We start from the raw sequence: 16,799 nt of genomic DNA, 5'->3' as shown, positions 1-16,799 counted from the left end.
CTTTGGTTGACAGATGTAAAGATTCATATCAAGCGTGATACTCGCTCAAAGTCAAACATCTTTCGTCCTTTTTTTTCCATACATTTCTAATTGCCTACTCGTTCCTTACTCCCCATTCATCATAACCGCCCAGATCGTGGTGCCTTTTTCAATATGGCTATCCACACGGAAGGCGTGATTCCGCGGTCAATCCTCACGTCTGAGAAGCCTACTGTCGAGATCGTAGAGACGGTGAAGCCTATTGAGCTCAACACTGTCACAGACTTGCTTCTGAAGCGCGTGGACGAAGCACCAGATGTCGATGTCCTAGCCTACCCCGCTACGGCGCGTGGCAGAGACGACTATGTCAACTACACAGCCAAGGACCTCGATCGGTTCGCCGATGAGGCGGCGCGCAAATATGCCCAGGCCGGTCTTCTCCCAGAGGTATGTAGACTCACCGAGCCATACCACTCCACCGAGGAAGCTCCTTGTCCACAACGAGGAATCACACGAACTGACAAAGCCTAGAACCCGTCATCAAACCAAGCAGAGGTCGTCGCCCTCTTAGCAAACTCAGACATCAACTATGTTGTCTCCATGTTCGCCCTCTCAAGGATGGGCTTCGCCGTGCTCTACCTGTCAACACGTCTCTCACCAGAGGCCTACTCCAACCTCCTCGAAAAGACAAACTGCAGCAGAATCGTCATCTCGGAACGGTACAGCGACATGGCGGCCCAGATCAACGCCGAGTCACCCATCACCACGTTCAGCATCCTCGACAAGGCCGACTACGACCTCCCAACTCCCTCGGGCGACCGCTTCCCCGTCTTCACGCACCCCGACGCCGGCAAGCGCATCTCCTTCATCGTGCACTCGTCCGGCTCGACCGGTCTCCCCAAGCCCATCTTCCAGACGCACGCGGCTTGCATCTCAAACTACTCCAGCGGGATTCCTTACCGCGCCTTCCTGACCTTGCCGCTTTTCCATAACCACGGAATCTCGACACTGTTCCGTGCCATTGTTGCCGGTCACAGAATCGCCATCTACAACGCCAACCTGCCCCTTTCTGGAACCACACTGGTCAAGGCCATGAACGCCACGGAGCCCGGCAGCTTGCACTGCGTGCCCTATGCTCTGAAGCTTCTTGCAGAGACCGAGGGAGGTATTGAGGCGCTGCAGAGACTCAAGCTTGTCTTGTACGGCGGTAGCAGTTGCCCCGATGACTTGGGTGATCGACTCGTTGAAGCGGGCGTGTATCTCGTCGGGCACTACGGGGCGTAAGTTTCTTTAACTTCAAGTTCTCATGACTTGCTCTTACTGACTGTTACACAGCACCGAGATGGGCCAGCTCATGACCTCGTTCCGTGAGCCCGGGGACAAGTACTGGAACTACATGCGGCCCTTGGCCTCTGCCAAGCCGTGGCTGCGTATGATTCCCATCGCAGGCGACGTCCATGAGTGCGTCGTTCTCGATGGTCTTCCCTCAAAAGTCATGTCCAACTCGGACGACCCGGCTCCCAACTCTTACCGCACCCGCGACACCTTCGTTCCTCACCCCACGATCCCAGATGCCTGGAGGTACCTCGGCCGTCTTGATGACCGTGTAACCCTGGTGAATGGTGAAAAGGTCCTGCCAATCCCCTACGAGAACCACATCCGCGAACACGAACTAGTCCAGGAGGTCGTCGTCTTTGGCGTCGACAAGTCCATTCCTGGACTCGTTGTCATTCCCAGCGAGAACGCCAAGGGTCTGTCCAAGGAGGACATCCTCAAGACCCTGAGCCCCGTCATCAACGAAGCCAACGCCCGAGCCGAGGCCTTTGGCCGTGTTTCCCCAGAGATGATTGAGGTGGTAGACATTGGCACAGAGTACCCCCGGACCGATAAGGGCACCGTTATCCGCGCCGGCTTTTACAAGCAATTCGCAGACCTCATCGAGGACGTCTACAGACGCTTCGAGGCGCCAAAAGACGACGTCGCCGGCGGCGAGCTGCTAACCCTCGACCTGCCGCAGCTCCAAGACTATCTCGTCAATCTCTTCCGCTCGACTCTAGGCTTCACAAAGGTCGAAAAAGACACCGACTTCTTCGAGGCCGGTGTCGACAGTCTCCAGGCCAGCACCGCCCGTGGCCACATCCAGCGCGGCGTCGACATTGGCGGCAAGACCCTAGGTCAGAACGTCGTCTTTGAGTACCCCAATGTCCTCTCCCTGTCCAAGCACGTCTACGCTCTCCGCACGGGCGAATCCGTCGACATCGAGGATGAGATCGAGGTCATGAGGAAGCTCATTGCAAAGTACTCTGACTTTCCCGAGCGCAAGCCGGGCACCATCACCCCCGAAGGCAAGACCGTCGTCCTCACCGGCGCAACGGGCTCCCTCGGCGCTCACCTCCTCGCCCAAGTCGTCCGCCAACCCTACGTAAAGACAGTCTACTGCCTCGCGCGCGCCTCCTCGCCTGAAGAAGCCGAGTCCCGCGTCCTCGCTTCCCTGGCCCCCAAGGGCCTCAGCCTCTCCGAAACAGACAAGACCAAGGTGCGCTACCTCCCGACAAACCTCAGCCTCCCGGACCTAGGTATCCCGGCCGAAGCCGCCGCCGAGCTCCGCAAGTCCCTGACGACGGTGATCCACTCGGCCTGGGCCGTCAACTTCAACCTCGGCGTCGCGAGCTTCGAGGCGCAGCACATTCGCGGCGTGCATAACCTGCTCAACTTCTGCTTGAGCACCGAGACGGTCGCGCCCGCGCGGCTTTTCTTCTGCTCTTCCATCTCGGCCGCCGCGGGCACGCCTATCCCAGCAAGAGTCAAGGAGACGTACGTCGAGAACCTGGAGCACGCGCAGAACATGGGCTACGCGCGGTCCAAGGTCGTTACGGAGCACATTGTCAAGGCTGCGGCGACCAAGACCGGCATGACGGCGAGGGTGCTGAGGCTGGGACAAATTGTTGGCGATTCCGAGGGCGGCGTGTGGAATCAGACGGAGGCTATTCCGTTGATGATTCGAAGCGCAAAGGTGATCAAGGCGTTACCTGCCTTGGAAGAGGTAAGCTTCTTCATCATGACATACAGAGCAATTATAAGAGAACGAAGAGAATGCTGACAGGAACCCTCTCACAGACACCCTCATGGATGCCAGCAGACAAGATGGCTCTCGCCGTCCTCGAGCTCGCGCGCCTCACCGGCCCGCGCTGCACATCCTGCGGCGCGCCACCGTCGTCCCCCGACGACGCGGACCTGGACCTCGTCTACCAGGTCCAGAACCCGCGCCTGTTCCATTGGACTTTTGATTTCCTGCGCGCTCTTCGCGACGCAGGTCTCGAGTTCCAGATCGTTTCGCAACGCGAGTGGGTGCGCCGCCTGCGGGAGTCCGACCCGGACCCGGAGCGGAACCCGACGTACAAGCTGTTGGGCTTCTTTGAGGACAAGTACGATAATGATAGGCCTGGTCGTCAGGGCCTTGTGTTTGAGACGGAGAGGACGGGTGCGAGGAGTGCTGCTGTCGGGGATGGATGGGATGTTGTTGGGAGCGGGCTTGTTGAGAGGATGGTCAGGTGGATGGAGACGCAGTGGTGATTTTGGGGGGGTTGATATACCACCTTTGGACTCGTATTTGGCGTTTGGCATATTGTAATAAGGCATTTTTTTCTTGCTGTTTGTCTGGATATCATGACCATGAGAGAAATTGATTACTATACCAACATTTCGAACAAATCTGCGTGCAGAAACGTTAGCACGATATTGAAGAGCCAGGGTTTTCTGGAGCATCTACGGATCTTGTAATGAGGGGTTAATTGAGTTTACTCAAGCATTTCGATGAAATCACCCGAGAAGAAGAGAGTTCAACATTACAAACTCTCCCCAATGGAGATCTTGAGGAACGCTGTGGCTGGTCGGCAGCTCCCAGAAACTTGGAAGTTGATGGCCAGCCGTTGAAGTAAGACAAATTCCCAAAAGCGCTGCTAGTCACAGTAAAACCCTCTCGCAGGAAGGCCTTGGAACAAATTCCCAGTCATTGTGCGCCACGAAGAGCGGTAAGGCGCATGCTAGGGGATTCGGACATCCGAAAGCCACATCACCAACCTCGCAGGATTCAAAGCCATCTTCAAGTCGGTCTCATCTTCTCTTCATAACTGCGGCCCAGGTCTGAATATCTCACGCAGCATCTCAACATCCAGAAGGATCAATAGCGATAGATCTCAGCCATGCGCACCCCCAGACTCGCAGCCCTGGGTGCAGCCCTCGCAAGTGCTGCCAAAGCCTTCACCCCGCTCAACATCACGGCGCTCTCAACACGCGACGGCTACTCCGTCATCGAATGCTGGCAACTCACCTCCGTCCCCGTCGAAGCCCGCGCGGCTCTCAACTACGCCCTCGGCGGCGATCTCACGCGCGCAGAGTGGTCCATCATACAGCCCAGAACGACGGTCGGAGAGGCGTGGGCGCCGGCTGTGCAGTGAGCGTTTCCTTTGCTTTCATGCCTCTCTCTACAGCTACCTCATCTGTATGGGAGGAAGTACCCTGTTCATGAGACGACCGAGCTTCTTCTCGTCTTCTGTTTTTTGTTGAGTTCTTCGAAACTTGATGGACAAGGAACAAGGAAGACTTGACTGCGTAGCCTGAGGTCAAGTTTTCTCGTTACTGGAAAACTCGCAGACTAACTTGATCCCCGCCAACCACAGGCTGACAGTCGTCCTCAACGGCCTCATCCGCATCACATCGCCAGCACCGCCAAGGAACGCGTCGCAGGCCACACCGTCGCCCTCGTCGCCCGGAAGCATTAGCAGCAGTAGCGACGACGCATCAGCAGCAGCACCTCCCGCGCAGACGACGGCGTACATCCAGCCGGGCACGGTATCCTCGTCGCTCGTCATCGCGGCAGACTTGAAGAACGCGAGCGTGCATGCGGGGCACTTTACCGAGTTTCCCGGCGACGAGCCGACGGTGCTGGTGCAGGTGCCGTTTGCCGGGAACGGGGCGCCGGAGCATGTTGTCGTGGGAGAGGGGCCGTGTGGAAGGGGGAGTTGGGGCGCTGCGATGGGCGTTGGCATCTGACTGTTGACTACAGGAAGAATGGGCTTGTCTTGCTTGTGATGATGGCGATAGCTAGTGTCGTTACCTAATTACTTACTTATGACCTGTATGCAGCTTATGATCCGTTCCGAGGTCTTTTCGGGCCAGCGGCACGACTCCTCAAGATGACTACCTACCTACTCTTAAGACAGGAGAAGTGAGCGCTATCCATTGGAACAATGTCGTGGCGTGAGAGGTTAGAGGCTCACGTTAGCCAACAGTGAGACTGAGTGAGACTGAGACTGGGACTGGGCACGCAGAGGATGTGCAGGAAAACGTAATGAGCCAAGCAAGCATGATCTCGGTCTGAGCCTAATAGGCACACGAATGAGGCGGCAAGGGAAACTCGGACTTGAGCTGATTTAGGCTTGCGGCTTTTTAGCTCCATGGCCTACTTTACTTGGGTCTCCGCTTGGTCGTGTTCGTGGACCGTGTGAGCGATGCATTAACGTTGGCAAAAAAGTCATCCGAAATCTCAAGTCTACAGACGACGGCGCGGCCGCTCAATGTGTGTGTTCACTTCACACGGAATTGCGATCGTCTTGGCATGCCGGGACATCCGCTGTTAGGAAACGGGACGTACGGCACGTTGACATGAACCTAGAGATGAGACTTCGGACAAGGAAACTCATCACTTGTTTGCGTCATATTTTGTCCCTTCATCGGTCTTGTTCGGGATACTTTGGCTATGGGATCAACCGATCATACGTGAGTGATGGCGCGGACAGGTGATTTGGCGAAGGCCTTTGCCTCAAAGGGGGGTTTGAATGGTTACGACGGCACGGCTGAGACAAATAGCAGCGGCCGAGGTCCCTATTTTGCGTTGCAAAGATCGAACGCAGTCCAGTCCTCTTTGCTCTGTGATGCTACGGTGTGACGGGGATTGACACGGCCAGGCCGTGAATCTGTGCAACTACCACCATTCAAACTTCAGGGTCGAAGACTTTGAGACAGAGGGACACAGCGCGAACATTCTCCTTCTTTTCCGTGCGTCCAGCAGAAGTACGCGGATGCCGAAGAGCAGATGAAAAGGAAGGGAACTCAAGTGCTTGGGCGGGCACCAGAACCTCGGGATGTGACAGTTACGTGACACACGCCTCGGAGGCCGTAGCCCGCTCCCATCTTGCAGCACGGCACGCACGGGTGATCTCGTGGCTTGTCGGGTGTAGTAGCGCAGACTCACTGAAGCATCTCCGTGAAGTAACATTCATCGGACTGGGTGGTCAGCAACAAGAAACGATCAATAATTACAATACGGAGAGATCTCGGCAGTGGACGGGAAAGGGAGGGGCCTAAAATCCCACGATTTGCTCATCTATCCGTACCGGTATCCTCTCCCATTCCTGCCCCGCACGGGGATGATAGGGTGCTGACAGCGATCATCCCAGCAGAGGTCCACGGCGTGCTCAAAGAGGCATGCGGACCCGGCTAAGAGCTTGGAGGGGTGGGATCGGGAGGGGGAGGGGAAAGATTGATCTCATCGGCGGGGGGTCGGATGGGGGTCAGATAGGGCAAGACTCCAGATTCCAGACTCTTACTGTACTAGAGGGCAGCAGGGTCAGTTCCTCTGGAATGTGGAAAAAGCAACTTTAGAACGGGAGGCATCTCGGCAGCCTGTGATTCTGGCGTCGTCAATGTCTTTGCGGGACGCTGGTGACACGCAGCCTTGGCAGCCACATGCTGTTGGTAATAGTTCGAATCACCAGAGCACACAGCAGCAGCAGCAGTGTATAGTGCCAAGTGGTCGCCGTAGTATTTGCGACAGCCAGTCGGAAATAGAACGCATGTCTCAAGACGGCAGGGCCAGGCGGCTGTGAAGCCTGGCTGGCCCGGCCTGGTTCGTGCAAGGCCGTTCAAGCCCAGTCTGGCCGGTCCAGTCCCAGTCACAGCGAGCGTGACCTCGTGGGCTCGTGGATCATTGCCAGTTCTGGGGCTGGTGGCTTCCTGAAGGAAGTGACAAAAGTCTGAATGGGTGTGTGGTTGATCGTAGGTGGCTGTAGTCCCGCGTTCGTGAGCCCGTACGGAATGGAGGGTCGGACGAAGAAGGAGACCAACAACCTGACTGTGAATTTGGGATTTCCTCGTGTGATGATTGGTGCTGACGGGACCGTTTGGAAACAGTGCAGTTGGACGACAGTGGTTAAGGTTGGTCGGCATGGATATAGCTTCAACGTGCGGTGGCTGAGCAAAGCTGCGTTCGTTCGCGGAGGACTAATGCAATCCTCTCATCGCATTATTGGGGCTGGCAATAAAGCTTCGCCCTGAGGAGCACTTCTTGTAAGCTCTTGACCATACCTTTAACAGATGAGTACCTGTAGGCTATCGTATTTCAGGCCCGCGAGAGAGACGGCAATCTAGGTACCTATCCATCCATCGATAATGACAATGAGATGGGATGGGATGGATGGATGGATGGATTCATGTACGCGAGAAGCGAATCGCTGCCCACGGGGTCGGGTATGTACGATGACCGCTGGGTGACCTCCTCCTGGGTCGGCACGTCGGGTCGCAGCAGGCGACACACTGTTTGACGCGGTATGCGATGATTGGGCTGGTGTGAATCAGGGACGATGCGACGGCGTCCAATCCATGGGTTAATTGACTCTAGCAGAAGCCAAAGATGTGTGTGAGTGACAATTGGTTGATGTGAGCGTGAGGGTGTGAGTGAAGGCGAGTGTGAATGGAGGATGAGTCTGACATGTGAAAAGGAGATCAGGGACTGCCTGTCTCAACTACCAAAGCACAGAGCAGTGGCCATCAACTGCGCCGCGAATGACAAGCTCGCCGAATCCTGCAACGGAAATAGCACCCCGTCCAATAATGTGAGGCTTTGGCAACGTGGTAATCGTCCTCTCGTCCGTCAAGAGACGCGCTCAAGAGTCGAGATCGAGCCGGGAGACGAACGACACTTGTGCTAACTAGTCTTACACCAGCTCTGCCTCTGCGGGTGCCTCCAGCTGGGGATGCACTGCGCATTCACTCAGGTGACTATTTCCTTGACATCAATGTTCCTCATACACTCATCAACAGGCATGTTATTTTGGCTTGTGATACGTGATCCTCGCGATACCACCTTGTCGTCTCGTGAAGCCTACGCCGTAGGTGCTGCTCATTTTGCCTATTACGGAGAGACGCATGATGATGGGGGTGGATGAATGGCAGCCCTCATAGTTCATTCGTTCATGCTCATTGGCATCGGACTCACTGAGTCTCATTAAGCATTACAACCTTTCACCAAGAGATCAGCCCTAACCAAGCCCTCTTCGCAGGAGATTTCGCAATATTCTGCCCCTCCTTCACGAAAATCCCCAGGAAAGCAAAACCAACCCAGAAGGAGGGGTGAAGGCGCGCAACACAGTGACACACACACACAACGCTCGACTCATTCTTCCACTCCACACACCACCAACTCCGCCAGAACTGAATGCCTGGACCTTGTACAGCGCTCTAGCGACATCGGCGGTTGCGCGGGAAGAATCCCAGTGAGGGGCCGCCGTGGGAACTCTAGACTTCTTGACAAGGGTGTGAACCTTGCCGCCTGCACCACCAGCCCACAGCGTCTCGCCTTGACTCTCTTTTCATCGTTCTTGGCCGTGAATGCGCGACCAAACTACTCAAAGAGAGTCGGGACGCCATAGGCAAGGTACCGGGAGTCAAAACGTCGTGCTTGTCACTGTCAAGAGCGACGAGCTAGCGGGTGGACCAAAACGTCAGAAGAAACGAAGCGAGACGGCTGCTGTTCATTAATACAAACAAAACATTAGTAGTCGCGCCAGCCGAGGACGCCCAGCTTTCAGCTCTCAGCTTTCATTGTTCAGCGACAGCATTCGTCAAAGAGAAGAGCCGAAGCTCATGCCGGCCGGAGTGCCTCGTCATTAGGTATTCGCAGAAAAGGTTTACGGTAGGTATGCTCACTGACGTGACTTGACGATATCCAAGGCCCGCCATCCCGTTCCCGCCCGTCAATTCACGCAGCAGACTGAAGCTAGAGAAGCATCGCCGCTTCCTACTGTGTTAGTCGCCGCGACTTAAACTCTCGGGCTGCTCTCCGGCCGTCTTAAGCTCCCAAATCGTCTCTTCAATAGTGTGAATGAGCTAGCCCTCATTCCATCCCCACAAGCCGTCGAACAGCGCATCAAAGGTGGAGAGATATCAACACCGTGCCGCCGGGCCATCCTCGTCTCGTAGCTTTTCCGTCAGGCCTTTGAATGCCCACTCTCTCAGTCACACACACACACACACATACAACACAAACTCACATTCAATACACCCTCTTTCAGTGATCACAGTTCACTTTCACTCTCGTCTCATCTTCAATTCCTCACTTTTCTCGCATCCTTCATTCCCCCCTCAATCTCATCATAGGTACTGATTCCCAACTCTGCCCATCTCATCCCACACGCGTCCACTTGTGCGTCACCGCTACTCCGACTGGGAGGCTTGGGAGGCTTTGAACCCCCCCTTCGGCCGTCGTTGAGCTTATCCTGCAACAAAATCAGCACCTTACGCAATTCAGGCCCTACAGCCCTCCCCTGGGAGCCAGGGATCCATCCCACGATCCGCCGCTTCGCATACGCAGTCTCTCACTTGCACGCAACCACGCGCATGAAGCCCATCATAGGTACATAGTGCGGACACAATAAATTCAGGGCCGACTCTACGGTCCTGAACTGTTCCTCTTACGGGTAAAGGCCGAGTACAGTCCTGAAGGGTACACTACACGAACCATAACACACACACACACACACACACACACACACACACACTCGGCACCCCCTCTGAGCCTCTCTTAGTCTTCTCTCCTCTCACCCCGAAAGAACGTTAGCTGCATGAAAAAGAGGCGCCGCAAAGCAACTTGAGACGACAACGTGAAAGATCAACACAAAATCCTCTATCCGTAAAGCGCAACGCCTCCCCGCCAACAGCGGGCGAGAGAGAAAAACTACCACCACCTGCATACTGAAAGTGGATATCCTGTGTCTCTCTTGTGTTACTGTTTCCTATTCCATTCTCAGTGCCCACTCACTGTGACTCGCCTCCCCCATCTTTATCATCTCCACCGTGTTGCGTCAAGAGGCCTGAAGGCAACACAACGCCCAGAGGTTCTAGACTCGACTCGACTCCAGTCCGGCGCGCGGTGGTCACTCACGGGTGGCTCGCCTTCACGCTGCTTCTACGGATAAACCGTCCCCAGTCTATGTACCGCTTTCATCTCGTCCCAAAGAAGCGTTTTCTATCGCTGGGATTATCATTTAGCGTGTAGCGCATCGCCGGGCGACTACATCATCGTCTCAAGTTTCGAAACTCTGCGACACGAAAGGCCCTTTTCCCTCTGCTTCCTGTCCTTTGGCCTCTGCTCCCCCCTCCCCCTCTTCTACTTGTATGTAGACTGTGTACAGGCTTCTACCCTCCTCGGTTTTCTCCCGCTCTCTCTTGTCAAAAGAAACTTGCGTCTGAAGCAAAGTCGATCGGGACCTGGTGCCGGTAAAAACTGTGCAAAGGCCCTGCAGAGTCGAACTTCTTCGGCGCTGTTCACTTTTGACTTCCGATTTATCACCGCACTGCTTTCTGCTCGTTCATCTTCGATCTGTATTTCCCAGCCGAGTTTACTCGCGTAACTTGTCTCTTACACTTGTGTGGTCTTGAGACATGCATATTGAGACAGCCTTGGAACCTCGGATCTAGAACTTGGGAGTTTCTTGACATCGGCGGCTTGTCGTCTCATCAACAACGCCTTCGCCCACCTGGCCACCTGGTGCACCTGCAGCCTGTCTACTACACCCCTCCCGTCCCGCAGCAGCACACGACTTTGGACTTCACCCCCCCCCCCCCCCCCCCCCCCCTCCTCGTCTGATCTTCTCGCCGCCGGCTTGTCCTGCTGCTCTTCAGACCGTCAGTCAGGACTTAGTGGTGTCCCGTACGCGGTCTCTGCATTACCTCCCTCTCATTCTCTCTACCCGTTTGATCCCAGTACGGCTCCTTGTCGCCCTATAAACCTCCCAGCCATCTATGAGAATTACATCCCTCACCCCTTCCAACCCGCTCCGCATGCCAGCCCAGCATCATTTTCCGACCTTGACATACGGGTAGACTTTGGCATTGTTCAATCGTCGCAGTGGGCTTCCCGCATAAATCAACCTTGAACAACAAGCACCACCCCTAACCCACCGACGCCAACAGAAGAAAAGCCAATCCGTACAGGGGGATAACCTCGCAGCTCATCCCAGCAGGCATAGCAGCAGCCACATCATCAACCCACGCATAACCGGCGATCAACCCAACCAAACACCATCAAGCTTCTTTTGGAGGCGGTGTCTGTACCTACATATTCTCATCCCGCGCCCTCCCTCACCCTCCTCTGTGGACGACCCCCCTCCTGTCGTCACTCCACGCTGCGAGATACCTGGCGGGCAATAAAGAAGAAGAAATTATCGACAACAGTCTTATTAGCTGAACGAGACTGGGAAGAGAAACAGAGAGAGAAGGCTTTGGGCAAACCAGCAGCTGCCAACGCCGCCCGCCTCCATACATCCATCCAGACATCCCACATCCCCCTCCATTCCTCAGCAAGACATCCCAGGTCCCAGCTGCAGCACCACGAGACCCCATCGGCGCCTCACCGCAACATCCTGACCCAATCACGGCCCTCTAGCCCGCCCACGACGACAACTCCCCCTGCCACTCTCGACCGGGGTCTATCGAACCCAGCAGCCCAGGACCTCACGATCACCACACAAAATAGGCCCTGTACCCGTTCTCGATTCGCAATAGTTGCATCGTCCACTTCTGGCCCTGTAAGGACCTGCATCTCCCGCCTTTCAAAACAACAACACTTCCACCCTCTTCTTGTACCCAAAAGGGCACAAACAGGGGGCTTGGGCTTCCAAAGAGACGAACCAGACTTCCAACGAGTCCACTCCGACACTTTTGTCGTCAGATCAACAGGAACCTAGAAACGCGGGACCCTCATCGGAGGGGTCTAGGTTTTCTTCGTCCTCCTTTCGTTTATTGACCGCAACTTCACACACAATACGCTCCGTTCAAATCTCGCACCTCATCTCCGCCTTTTTCTTTCATCATCTCGTCAACTGGGTTTATTTACTACAATAAATCTGTTCCCCTCCCCCTTCCCAAATTCCCCTGGGAGGCCTTTCCGCAAGCGAGATTCATCCCTCGACCTTCGCAGCTCGCAGCTTGGTTCCTAAAAGCTCGCTGGTCGGCATCGCATTTATCCAACTCGTCAACAGGACAAGAAGAAGCGCAACAACCTCCGCTATCGCACCCTTCGTCTCGCCGCGTGTCGCTCAGCGTGATCGATCAAGTGAGGGGGGAAATCCTCCAATGGCTTCATGACGAGGAATTCACTTTCTATCGTTCCGAGTTCTATTACACACAAACATCATATATACCTTTAGTCACACAACATTCTCGACCTGGCTTGAAGCCTTTGTGAGAGAGTATCTCCACGCACAAACGCACACCTACACACATATTCACACCTTGATAAAATCAAAAACCGCAAAAGGTCATGTCTCGCCTTTCACCCTTCCCCTCCAACATGACCTTCCGGACCGAGTCCCGCGCCAGCGTCGCCGCCTCCGACACGACGTACTACACCTGCGCATACCAAAGCTTCCACGACGTAGAGCTCTACGCCCCGAGCTCCCCGCCCTCAAAGACCCCCGTCCCCGCCCCGACCTCGGCCCCGATCCGAGCCTCGGCGCCGGCTCCTTCACACTACCACCACTTCCCACCACACCCGCTGCAACAGCACAAGGACAAGGAACCCGAACCCGCCGAAATGCGCCGTCAAGACTCAGGCTACGAGTCTCTCCCCCCGCGGTCCTCCTTCTCCAACCCGCGCCGCACATCAACAGCCTCCTCCTCCCAGTCCTCCTCCAACCCAGGCACCGCATCCGCCGGCGCCGCCGTCCCCCGCTCCCGCGGCCGTCCGACGGTCCGCCGAGCAGCAAAGACGAGCCCGTACCCGGCAACGACGGCGCGCACCAGCGGAAGCAGCCTCTACCACCCACCTCGCCCACACGCACAACCCCAAGCAACCTTCTTCCACTTCCCAGCGCACCCGACAGACGTCGAACTCGCCGCCCGTCGGCCCTCACGCCGCGGCGGTGGTGACGATCTCGAGCTCGACCAGCGCCAGCTCTTGCTGTCCTCGCCGGGTAGTCACTCCCACCCCCAGCAGCAACGAAACAGCCAGGAATGCACCGAGCTCGCGCCACCGCTGCCGCCGCAGGCCACGCACTACTGGACCAGCGATCGCACGCGGAGACTCGAGTACGCCGCCATTGACGCCGCGAGGACGGGCGTCAAGGGGTGGATGAAGAGGCACCTTGTGCCGGACTGCTTTGTGCCCAAGGAGAAGCACGTCGCGTTCGACGACGACACGGGTAGTGTGCGGCGGTACAGGCTTGAGTTGGATGAGGACATGCCGTGCGAGAAGGGGTGTGGTGGGCGTAAGAGGGGTTGGTTTGGGTGGACTCGGTCCAAGACGGCTTGAGCACCCCACCCCCCTTTCCTGGCTGGATTTTTTTTCTTTTTCCACGTACTTTCTGCTTTGATGCTGGTGTTGAACGTCTGGGTTTTGCTTTCGGATTCATGGAATGGAAAGAGGATGGGACTGGGGGGAGTGGTGCTTCATTTTTGGCATACACATCATTGAGTCGGCGCGGCATTTGCACAAGCGGCTGGGCAAGGCTGCATTGGCGTTTTATACCCAGCATTTGGTATCGTTGGATTCTTCGTCATACTTCTGTTTCGCCTTTTTTCCATTATTGCATAATCTTGTTTTTAATGTTTTAGTTTTGGTGGATGTCGAGATTCTCTTGAGCCTTTGGGCCGAGGGATGAAGACATGAGAGAGTTCAAGTTTGAGTATCAGAATGGCATAGCGATACATAGATGATAGACGACTACACGAGACTTGGAAGATTGGAGAGAAGCGAGTTTGAGGAACAAATGTCTTTCTGAGGACTACAGTTACTCGTATACAGACTGATAGTTATTTTTACATGTAGTCTCCAAGAGATTCAATCATACATACATACACGCCTACATCATATCAAGCTTCGTGATAATGTAATCAACCGCGAGTACCAATGAATCATGCCTTCCTCAGTTCAAATGAGGCTCTGTTCATCTGATGTTTCGTCAAACTGCCATCTGATCTTGCTGAGAATGATATGAATGTCTTCCAGCCTACTGCAACACCACCAGACCTTTGCATACACCGCTAGTCCCCAGGACCCATTTGCGACAGCCCACATGGCACATGAGCCTTCCTTTCTGCGGACTCGAGAAGCCGGTATCTTCCCGTCCGTCCGGATCCGTAAGACATTAGGCGGACCGGACCGGACAAGCCGCCATCCCCGGCGAAAGAAGCGGTGAAGATTTGAGTTATCACGACCCGCTTTGGGGGCTTCGCTAGGAATCTTGCGGCTCTTCCCCGGGGCCGGGGGTAGTATCAATAGGCGTTAGCCGAAATTCAACTCCAGTCCTGCTAATATGGTGACTCTGGTGATGCCCGGAGCCGACGATGGATCTGTTCAGATCAGACTTCAAAGTTCAGAGGTTGGCGGCGTTACGGGTACACGTTGTGAGTGAGGCTGAAGTCAGTCACTTCCTGTCTCTTGTCGATCTTCAATAGTGTCACATTGAGTTACCATCTACTGGTCCATCTCTCGCCAACCCAAGACCTCAACGACTTCACCGCCAATCCCAGCCACATCAATACATCGGTCTACCAGACAGTATCGAAGCCGCAACGCCAATCTTCCCTGCACAGACTGAAAGGGACTACTCGATCTCCTGATGTCATCCGGTATCAACGCTCAAATTAGAAGCTCCTCACCTCTCGGCCTTGACGCACTCAATCACAGCAAGGTGCCGCCACGGTCCCTGGCCCTTGGACACGCTCTTGATCGCGAGGCCAGCCCTCCCGAGAATGTCAGTCCAGCATTCAAGCGACCGCTGCTTGCCGCCAAAGGTGAGCATCATGAAGTCGAGCATCGTGGAGGTGTAGTGCGGCGGGTTCCCCATCACGTCCTCCTGGATCAGGAGCCGGCTGTCCTCCGCCATGGCCTCGGCGATGATGCGGAGCATATTGACGCCCAGCTCGTCGCCGTAGTTGTGTAGACACCGGCGGATCCAGTACGTCAGGGCACCTTGAAGTCATGACACGGTCAGCTGTCCGTCTCTTAAACCCTTTGCAATCTAGAGAAGGTGTCTGTATCACCAAGTGGTGATCCAGCATATCTCGACAGAGGACATTGTTCTCTCACCTTTAACAGGCTGCTCCTTGTGGAAATCGATAACCTGCTTCTGCACCAACCTCATATCCTCATCATCAAGCTTCCTCACAGCCTCAACCACCTCAGCACGATCCTGCAACACGCACCTCTCCAACGGAAGCCCGGGGTTCTCGCGATGAATAGCCTTGATAGACTGGCCCCGACCCGCGCCGACATCGACAAACAGCGGCCGGTCACTGTTCTCACGAGCGTACTCGACAACCCACCCAAAGTCGTAGATGCCCGAGATGGGCATCTTCTCCTCAATCGGCCCCATGGCGCGCAGGAACCGCTGCATCCGCGGCGGGTCGTGCTGCAGCATCTCGTACCAGCCGTACTCTGGCACGCCGTACGCGTACGTGCCGGGGACGTTGTCGAGTGTCTGCGGTTCTTTGCGGCCGTACTTTTCAAAGTAGGCTGGCATGTGGACGTACGGTACTAGGCCATTTTCCCATCTGTGCTAGGGTGTTAGTGAGGGATCTCGACAGTACTGGGCAGGGAGAGAACAGACGCCATGCCGACGATTTGGCCCGCTGGGTGACCGTCGATGTAGATGCGAGAGCGCTTGGTATGCGCGACGGAGTCGTCGCCTACTTGTTGCAGAATTCCCATCGATGTGAGAACACCACCAGTTCGTCCTACCAAGTGTCAGCGAAAATTCCCAGTAGCTTGGGTTGGCCGTGGGTAGTGCAATTTTAACTCACGTATCAGAGATACATCGGCGTCGACCTTCTTGGCCAGTTCACCGTATGAGATACTGCCTTCGGTCGGTATGTGATCATAGACCTTCCATTCCCAAAAGAGCCGGTTCGCACCCAGCTGCGCGACCTGCGCCGTGGCATCAAACCACTCGTCGCCGGGATCCTTGACGGCGTTGATGAGCTTATTCGCCGCATCAATGATGCGCCGCCGTTGGCCCTTGTCCAAGTCACCTCCGGGCGGCCCGGGACTCGTCACGAAGCTCTGGAGGGCCGCGTTGACTTCTTCCGTCGCTGCCGCGGCCTCCTCCCGGATCTGAGCGCCAATGTCACCGGTCATTTTCGGTGTGGGACCCCCGAAGCAAACAGAGTTCTACCGGGTCGCTGAGCGGCGCAGAAATGTACGGCCTTGGTTACACGAGGAATGCGAGTTGCGTTCCTCTGTTCGAATGGGGGCTATGTGGAGATTCCGCTGCAGGTTTGCAGATCAACGGTCTGCTTTGCATGGGACAGCGTGGACAGGACCTTTGACTACGCCGCACGGGAAAACCGGGCACACGGGATTTGACAGGCGTCGTCGCGTTGGAGAACGTTGTGCGGAATGTGGGTGAGATGGGATGATGAACTCTGCTTGCTGCACTATTTTCGAGCGCACGCAAAGGTTCGGCAACGGAGGTTGTGATCGGGAGAGAGGGGAGCAACGACTTGGGGAACTGGAGAGGTAAAAGCGCAAAAAGAGGACTTCT

At 55.7% G+C, this 16,799-nt stretch overlaps 5 protein-coding genes across 5 annotated transcripts; 3 read left to right on the top strand and 2 right to left on the bottom strand.

Annotated features, from left to right (window-relative positions):
• Positions 1–708: 708 nt before the first annotated feature.
• Positions 709–3,552, top strand: BDP55DRAFT_552542 (male sterility protein; the record flags this gene model as incomplete). Its single annotated transcript, XM_060569217.1, has 3 exons — positions 709–1,259; positions 1,315–3,022; positions 3,097–3,552. The coding sequence occupies 3 exons, from the start codon at positions 709–711 to the stop codon at positions 3,550–3,552; spliced, it is 2,715 nt and encodes a 904-aa protein (XP_060429467.1).
• Positions 3,553–3,840: 288 nt separating this feature from the next.
• Positions 3,841–5,143, top strand: BDP55DRAFT_155425 (uncharacterized protein). Its single transcript, XM_060565629.1, has 3 exons — positions 3,841–4,085; positions 4,140–4,432; positions 4,659–5,143. Exons 2-3 carry the CDS (start codon positions 4,182–4,184, stop codon positions 5,029–5,031), a joined length of 624 nt encoding a protein of 207 aa, XP_060429466.1. The 5' UTR covers positions 3,841–4,085; positions 4,140–4,181; the 3' UTR covers positions 5,032–5,143.
• Positions 5,144–5,493: 350 nt separating this feature from the next.
• On the bottom strand, positions 5,494–6,520 carry BDP55DRAFT_664283 (uncharacterized protein). Its single transcript, XM_060574934.1, has one exon. It carries the CDS (start codon positions 6,254–6,256, stop codon positions 5,963–5,965), a length of 294 nt encoding a protein of 97 aa, XP_060429465.1. The 5' UTR covers positions 6,257–6,520; the 3' UTR covers positions 5,494–5,962.
• A 6,087-nt stretch (positions 6,521–12,607) lies between these two features.
• Positions 12,608–13,567, top strand: BDP55DRAFT_728765 (uncharacterized protein; the record flags this gene model as incomplete). The annotated part of the gene is made up of 1 exon (XM_060579481.1): positions 12,608–13,567. The coding sequence occupies one exon, from the start codon at positions 12,608–12,610 to the stop codon at positions 13,565–13,567; it is 960 nt and encodes a 319-aa protein (XP_060429464.1).
• Positions 13,568–14,912: 1,345 nt separating this feature from the next.
• BDP55DRAFT_744327 (O-methyltransferase) lies at positions 14,913–16,678 on the bottom strand (the record flags this gene model as incomplete). The annotated part of the gene is made up of 4 exons (XM_060580512.1): positions 16,060–16,678; positions 15,867–15,993; positions 15,327–15,810; positions 14,913–15,179 (listed from the first exon to the last, which is right to left on the bottom strand). The coding sequence occupies exons 1-4, from the start codon at positions 16,391–16,393 to the stop codon at positions 14,913–14,915; spliced, it is 1,212 nt and encodes a 403-aa protein (XP_060429463.1). The 5' UTR covers positions 16,394–16,678.
• Between the last annotated feature and the right edge of the window lie 121 nt (positions 16,679–16,799).

The sequence above is a fragment of the Colletotrichum godetiae genome (assembly GCF_030913485.1).
Source record: "Colletotrichum godetiae strain CBS 193.32 chromosome Unknown BDP55scaffold_21, whole genome shotgun sequence".
NCBI lineage: Eukaryota > Fungi > Ascomycota > Sordariomycetes > Glomerellales > Glomerellaceae > Colletotrichum > Colletotrichum godetiae.
This window is presented reverse-complemented; position numbering and strand designations above follow the sequence as displayed.

Coding starts and splice junctions, on each gene's coding strand:
- BDP55DRAFT_664283 (XM_060574934.1), bottom strand. CDS start 6,256: ATGTTACTTCACGGAGATGCTTCAGTGAGTCTGCGCTACTACACCCGA.
- BDP55DRAFT_155425 (XM_060565629.1), top strand. CDS start 4,182: ATGCGCACCCCCAGACTCGCAGCCCTGGGTGCAGCCCTCGCAAGTGCT. Junction 4,433..4,658: donor GCGTGGGCGCCGGCTGTGCA/GTGAGCGTTTCC, acceptor CGCCAACCACAG/GCTGACAGTCGTCCTCAACG.